The 8,070-nt window shown below is 38.7% G+C and overlaps 1 protein-coding gene across 8 annotated transcripts in view; it reads right to left on the bottom strand.

Moving 5' to 3' along the window:
- The window catches only part of CDK8 (cyclin dependent kinase 8), a 108,320-nt gene that overhangs the window by 18,564 nt on the left and 81,686 nt on the right, over positions 1–8,070 (bottom strand). For all 8 annotated transcript variants that reach the window (XM_025209086.1, XM_025209087.1, XM_025209089.1 and 5 more), the window contains 2 exons: positions 5,432–5,563; positions 3,066–3,209 (listed from right to left, as the gene is read on the bottom strand). In XM_025209086.1, coding sequence (XP_025064871.1) covers positions 3,066–3,209; positions 5,432–5,563 — 276 coding nt within the window. The remainder of the gene's footprint in view (positions 1–3,065; positions 3,210–5,431; positions 5,564–8,070) is intronic.

Raw genomic sequence — 8,070 nt, 5'->3', positions numbered from 1 at the left:
TGTTTGCTGCTGCTGCCTGCCTGGAGTTCACACTGCAGTAGGCTGCAATATGGCTGCTACTGCTGCCTCCGTGCTGCCCAGTGTGCAAGCTCCAGGTGGGCAGCAGCAGCAAACACTGCCCAGCGCAGTAAGCTGGGGGGCCCGCTTTCCTCTGTGCTGAGCAGCTGCTGCCGCAACAGCACAACCTCAATGGGCGAGCCCGGAGTCGGCCCAGGCTGGCAGCAGTGGTGGGTTATAAGCTGGTGCTGAGCATGAGGAAAAGCGGCCTCGCCAGCACTCCCTGCTGCAGCCGTTCACAGCCCACATGCCACGGGGAGGGCAAAAGGGCGCTTTTCCCTGTGCTCAGCACCAGCTTCTTCCCTGCTGGTGAGCAGGGGGTCAGGGCTGTGTGCTGCCCTCCGCCTGTACCGTGGCACTGGGAGGCACTGGGAATGAGTGGGCATGGGAGCCAGCAGGACCATGGGGCCCATGCCGGTGGGGCCCAGAGCAGGGCAGCAGGGTACAGGGTCCTGGCTGGCAGGGGCTCTATGGAGCCGGGCCAGTTCCCTGCCTCCCTGCTCGTGCAGTCCAGCTCAGCTCCACAGACTCCTGCCACCCTGCTTTGGGCCCCACCGGTGCTGGCCTGGGCCATTGGTCCCAAGACATTGGGACATTGGTCCCAAGATGGTGACCAGGGCGCGGGGCACCTATCAATGGGCAGGGCTACCCATGCGGCCCTTGACAGCTTGCCAAAACCAGGTAAGCAGCCCTCCGCCTGAAACAATTGCCCTCCCCTGCTCCAAATGCTGGAGAGTCAGTTCCTGAGACTGGCTGCGGAAAGAGGCCCTAGAGCAGCCTCATCAAGATATGTCCATGTTTGGAGCGTATGTGAAGAAGCAGGTGGGCAGAGAGTAATCAGAAACTGTTTAGCCAGGATGTGTGCTGCTGCTCCCACTGTATAGACATGCCCTTAAGTACCATCCCAGGTCCAACTGCAGCAACATTTTACATGCAAGTAACGTTGCACCAGAAAACACTGAAGACAGACAGCAAAGCACCCTCCCAGATAACATTTCCTTGACTTATATAAAGAAAATAGCAATTTTTATGCAGTATAGAAAATAACAGCATGAGATTTTGGCACAGATTCTTTCATTTTTAAGGTGATTTTATTTAGGTGATCTGATTTTCAATGGTATTAGTCATAAAAACACTGATGAATCAGATGGTCTGCCTCTAACTGAAACAAAATGCTGTAGCTGTTCAAAAAGGCCGCTGAACAATGAGTAAGATATCCTAGGAAACACCAGGTGGACAGAGAAAAAGTTGCTACCATGTGACACAGACCCCTTGTGCCATTGTAAATCTGTTCTAACCCAGAAAATGCTGCCCCAAAACAGCTGCTTGTTTGCATGCTTGTGCTTTGAGGTTCCCTCTCTTACAGCAATTTCATTTGTATAACCATGCCCTAAGAGCTTATCTATATACAAAGATAAAACTAAGTAGCTGAAAGCGAGATGGTAGTGAACAAAAACAAAAATGCAGTAAGGCTTCATGTGAATGTTCTCATCTGGAAGTAAAGTGGCCTTAGCTCACTTCAGCTTAAACATATTTGGAAATAAACAAAGGACTAAAACAAATTTACTTCTGAAGGAGGACATCTGCATGGGTATTTCATGTGTGAAGTTAATGCACATAAGTTAAACTGAAGGAGGAATGGATAAAAATAGAAAATTACGACTGGCTAAGAAATGTATCTGAGTGTTTCCACTTTTGTTTTTCCCCCCTATTTTTTCCTCTTTTCCATTTGTCTGTCATTGTTCTAATTATAGTCAATTAGAAATGACAGGAGAAAGGGAGTCAATAATAAACTATTATATTTTCAGAAAGAAGTAAAAACCTTCACACCACACTGACCTTCAGACAACGTCACCCAAAGTTATTACAAAACAAACAATTTTAAAATCCTACAAGCTCACAGAGAATTTCACAGACACAGTATGTGCCACAAAGCATTCAGAGACTAAATGAAGCAAGATAAATGCAAGAAAATATAGGAGCTAGATTAAAAGTAGAAGAATGGCTTGATGAAAAAACAGGATTTTACAGAAAGCAAGGGCAAAAGATGAAGAAAGGAAGATCATTCCCAGAATTTAGAGCAGCATGATAGACCGCATGAAGTTAAGAGTAGGATATGCAGACTAAGTAGTTAAAAGAAAAGAAGTAAGTCGGAGGAAATGAAATATGTAGATAGAACAGGATAATAGAGCTTACAGGTAAGGACATAGCTTGAACTCCATATGAAAGGAAAAACAAGTGCAATAAAGAGATTTTCACAAGGTTGCAGAAGGTGACTAGTAATACCAGCAGGCTGAAGGTACAGTTGAGGAAGATACAGGCGATGAGAAGTGAGATAGCCATATATTAAAAATAAAACTTCTTCCCCTTTGACAAAACAGCAGAGCCATATAAAACATGAAGATGGCCCATTAACCCAACAGATAATCAGGGACATCTGGTGAAACAAAGTATGAGTAAGGTTGAGGGGAAGAGGTAGCATGAAATCTTCTGTTCACAATTTCCTTTAGATTTGAGTTTACCAGGTCTTTATTCTTGGGGGAAAAGACCTCATTATCTATCTCAGAATTATTTTCTACTCAAAAAAAATATTTGAACTGAAAATGCAAATTAGTTTGGGTTTTGCATCAACAAAAGATTTGAAAAAAATATTTAATGTTAGTGCAATGTTTTTTTTGCAGAACTGGCAGTCATCTATAAATTATGTAAGCACCAGAGAAGATGCCCAGAAATATAAGTCATGTTTTCATTTCCCTTATTAAAACTAAATCCTTTTAAATGATAAAACATGGTATACACAAATATATTTCAAAACTATTCCATCATTGGTAGTAGAAAAACAGACTTTGTAGCAGAATTACACCCTAGATTTTGTATATCACAAAGCAAAGGTCATATATGAACAGCTTTATTTCTTTGATCAGCTGTAACCTCTATAACAAAGACACTAACAATTTAGATTACAGATATCTTCTGTATTTGAATAGCAATAAAGTTACAATACATACCTGCTGGAAATCCCATTACGTTGAATATTCTGTCCAGCTGGTCATGGTGATAAGGATTACTAGTTTTGATGTCTTCTTGTCGACAGTGGAATATTGGCTCTGATGTTAGCAACTCTGCAAATATACACCCTATAGCCCAAATATCTTTAAAGGAAGGAGAAAAGTAGTAAATATCAAATAGATCTTTCCTCCTTCTCCTCCCCACTCCAATAGACAAACACACATAAAACCCCACTTCGTATCTTGGTCAGTTGGAAACATTAATCCTTAACTAATTTTGGCTTCTAAGAGATAAGATACCTGAATTCCAAAATAAAACTTAAGCATTATATGAGCACAGTAATTCAAATTTTACCTTTAGGCTACAATAGTGTACAGCATAGTATTTTTCTATATTTACAGTGGCTTGATATAAAGAAAGCTGAGAAACAGTATCTAGAGGTTTGCTTACTAGTCACTGCTACAAAAATTAGTTGATTAATAATCACTCATCAGACAACCTATAAAGGACTGTCTAGCCACCAAAAAATAATTTAGAAACTGACTGATCTTCACATTGGCCACTTCAAAATGTTCATGTGATTTTCCCTTTCCTTTTTTTTTGTTGTTGTCATTCTTATATTTTAAATATCCAGTCAGTGATAAGTAAGTGCTAGCAGGAAATAAATAGCCCCAAAGGTGCTTGTTCTAAAGAATGTTTAGAAAGAAAGTATGACTCTACAAATATCTCAGCCAATTCACTGTCAAAACAATCTTCTAACACTGCAGGGAGGGGACAGGAAAAAAAAGTAGAAACTTTACCATATGCCTTAGTTTGGCAGGTCAGACGGTTTGTATGTTCTGAGATTTTTTTTTTTTTTTTAAGACTCTTTATATTTGAGTATTAAATATTTGAGATACTTAACTGAACCTCACAAAGCTATACAGAACCTTGAATGAAGAGTAAAAGGCCAAGAACAAGAACAGAAGTGAAAGACACATGCAGTAGAATCCCATTATTCAATTTTTAAGTCCTTTAAACAGTCAAAAAGTACCAGGAAGGGAGAATTCTGTAGTCTCTCTCTCTCTCTCTTTGTACCTCTATAATGATCATAAAAAATATTATTGAAACACTAAAGAGAACCCCAGCCTGCTGTCAAGCCTGCCTTGCACCAGTCTGCTTGCCCCACCAAGCCTTTTCTCTTACATTCAGTTCTTCAGCGTGGTATTTGACAGCCAAGCACTGAGCGTGGCAGAGCGATATCACGGTCCCACTGAAGCTGCTCAAAGCAGATCAATACTGACAGGGGAAGCAGGTGAGGAAACTAATTTTCCCCCACTTCTCTGGTGGTTCTTTGAGATGGACTGAAATGGTGGGGAAACCTACTGGTAAATTATCTGTTGCAAGTCACTTATCTTTACCAGGAACTGCCTTGAGTTAAAATTTTGGGTCACAACCTCTCACCATCTCCCACTGAATAGCAAGCTTAAACAAGTCTCATTTTCCATAAGAAAACTGAATAGTTTCTTGGGGGGAAGGGGGCAAAAAGAAACCAAACAGAAAGACAAGTAAATAAAAGGAGTGGCACAGTCACAGCAACCCTTCCTCTTGCAGCACAGATTCTAATGAGGACAGGATCTTCTCCAGTTTGAAAACATCTTAATCTTAAGATTTGCTTTACACACTTGTTAAAATCTAAGTAGCAAAAAGTCTAATAATCAAATCCATGTATAATGGATTATGACAATAGTTGTAAAAGTCATATCCCCGTTTTTTTATTGCAAGTAGTAGTAAGTTTCCCCCTGACAGGTAAAAATCAACCATTTACAATTATACTGCTTCAGAGCATTTGAAAGCAGCGTAAAAATTAAGGCTGCTTACAGATGTTAAAAAAAAAAAAAAAAGAGGCGATTTTCTTCAAACTCTGTACGCCCCCACACCAAGCACAGCATATGCCCAGAAGAGGCATTACATTAGTTGGGATGCACCTTACCCAATGCCTGTATAGACTGGGCGCTTCAGTGAAGCTTTTTTGGCACTTTTATCTAATAGCTGATTGAAATCAGCTTTAAATAAAAGCACCAAAAAGCCCTGCTGAAGTGTGTCATCTATACAGACATTGAAGAACCAGGTTAAACTAACACACTGACTCTTCCAGTAAAGTGTTGGGGTTTTTTTCCATGTCTGTCAGCAGTCTAAGAGCTTATTTATTAAGTCAGTGTAAAAACTGCCTCACTAAATACAGTTCAAGGCTCAATATTTCCACAAGAAAGTCAATGGCAATTTTAACTCTTTTACATTCCTCTACTCTAGGTATTCTTGTGAAAAAGTCTCTACTATGCAGGCATCTTGCAAAAGTAATTGAGATGTCCCGTATTTTACTTACCAATAGCTTTGGTATAATGCCGTGCTCCAAGAAGTAATTCTGGAGCTCGATACCAGAAGGTTACCACTACTGGATCCAAGTCTGCTAAAGGCTTCAGAGGTGAATTAAATAATCGGGCAAAGCCCATGTCAGCTGCAAAATTTAAAAAAAAGAAGAAAACAAAAATGCTTTTAAATTATAACAGCCCAGATTAATCAATGAATTGACTGAGATAATTTGTTAGCACCACAGTCACTGTGCTAACAAGCAAACACAAGGCAGTAACTATGAATCCTGTTAGTCTAAACTTCATCACTTTCTTATAGCATTTGTTGAAGTTACTGGTGCCATTGACTATAAAGTGCATCATTATAAATCATTATTAACAAAAGCAATTTAGCATCAAGAATTTACCACTGTCCTAAAAAAGCATGTCAGCTCATCTCTCACTCTTAAAACACTGGTAAATCCGGATGCTCTTTCAAAAGAAATTATACAAAATCCAGGCACAATGCTAATTCTGTAATGGTTAGAATGATTTGTAATACATGCATGTCTCAAGGGCTACCTATATATAACTGCCTCCTAAAAAAGAAGCAGTTCTAACCCAATGACAGCCTTTCTTCCCTGGAAGCCTTTTCTGCCAAAAAATATTACCAGTACCAGAATAAAAGCAGAGCTGAACTCTTTTAAATGTTTCATCTATTTTGGGAACGCCACCCTATGAATATTCCAGAAAAATATCTAAATTGCTACATAGGATTTGTAATCGACAGCTTCTCAAAGTCTCAATTATATGGAATTTAGATGGTACAGGACAAAGTGTACAGAGGGTAGAACATGCAGGGATTCCCCAACCAAATCAGATTGTTTCAAGTCCCAAACACCAAGGAACTTGGTATGGTTATGAGACTTACAGATGGTGAGAAGGACTGAGAACACTGGATGAGGCCTATAGCTGTTTTGACAGAGGAGTTAAGCTCAGCTCATACATAACATCTCACAGCTACTAAGAGAAACTTACATAGTAAATACAGATATCTAATTCTGCTCCACAATCTGAAACAACTATTTGCCTCCATGTGCATGCCTATTTAAGATATTTATTGCAATTTAAAAATAAATGTTTTACAATTTTCTATATTAAATATATCATGATAATCCAACATATGATGAATTCAAAGGTATCTATGAAAAATGTATAGAAAAACTAATCCATAAAAAGTAAATTTATCACTCACGCTAACACAAAAAGTCTATCAAGCTTATTTTATGTTAAATATACCAGTTATGTATTTTTTAGAAAAGTGTTAATACTAGAGAAGTGGAAGCCCTTGATATGGGAATACTTCTACATTCTTTCCCTACTGTTGTAAAGTTGTTTAAAAATAGAAAAATATTCATTCTGATAATACAAGGAAATAAAAGTTTTTCCCACTATTGGGACTGGATGGCTCAGAGGACTGGTGGTATGGTATGGCAATATTTCACCTGTCCATCAACAAATCCTAACTAAATTTAGTAGTAATCTAAAGTTATTCCTAAATTACTTTGCAAATAGCTACCAATTATGAAATAAGTAAGTTGGTGGTCTATGTGCAATTATAATTGCATCACAACTGACGCTAACATGCCTGTAGATTGACCTATGTTCTTACTCTTAGAAGGTCGCGCTCTATGATGAACAAAACTAATGGGAAAAAATTTCACTTCTGCTGTCCATGCTACACCTTTTTGCAGAGAGAAAACCTTAAAAACTTTACAATCAATCTTAAACCTCAAAAGGGTGCTAAAACCTTTCAGTGTAGATTTTCTGAAGTGCTCAGACTTGGCCTAACTTTACTGCTGTTCAAGTCAGTGGTAAAATTCTCAGGCTTTAATGAAGTAAGAGTTTAGCTAACACTGAGAACTTCAGGAAGAACCTACAGTTAAATAGCATACTAGTAATTAATGGTTTGTTTCAAATAAGCAAAACAGTAGCATACAATGCAACATTGCAGAAGAATACTCTCATAAGAGAAAGCATGAGGGAAAAATATAAGCAATGTTTTAAAAAAAAGTCTCCCAGGTTGGACTGCAAGACGATATTAGATAATTACATAGATTGGGCATATATTAAGAAATTATTGGTGCATCGATAGCATAACAGTGCACACCATGGTAGTACTTTGTGCAGTTAGACTATAATTAATTATTCATTCATTTTTATTTTTTTTAATGTAGAATAACTGAGGCTGTAAATTATTCTTTCACTGTGAAAGTAATCTCCCACTAGAAGAGGGTTGAATACTAGGAAAAGTTTTGGTTTTCCCCAACCTCCCAAATAATTTTGAATATGTTTACTGTTCATTCTAAACATTTCTCTCTAAATTAAGGTTTTCTGAACTTTAAGACCCCTTCTGCCACATATCATCCAGGAGCCAGGCTACCCTTTCAGGAGCAGTTGAAGCCAACAACTGCCTTGAACAGTTTTTACTATAAAAATTAATATTTATAATAATGAAAGCTACCTATTTAGATTTTATAAAAAGAAACAAGGTGCTGTCTTGGCACTTTGATTGTAAAAGGAGGCAATTCTAAAACCTCACTAATTCTATATTCGTTTTTGCACCTCTGTGTCCTATATTAATCCTCCCCCCCCCCCCCCCCCCGCCCGCGGG

The sequence above is a fragment of the Alligator sinensis genome, unplaced genomic scaffold, assembly GCF_000455745.1.
Source record: "Alligator sinensis unplaced genomic scaffold, ASM45574v1 scaffold84_1, whole genome shotgun sequence".
Classification (NCBI taxonomy): domain Eukaryota; kingdom Metazoa; phylum Chordata; order Crocodylia; family Alligatoridae; genus Alligator; species Alligator sinensis.
Note: the sequence above shows the minus strand (reverse complement) of the source record. Positions and strands in the feature narration are given on the sequence as shown.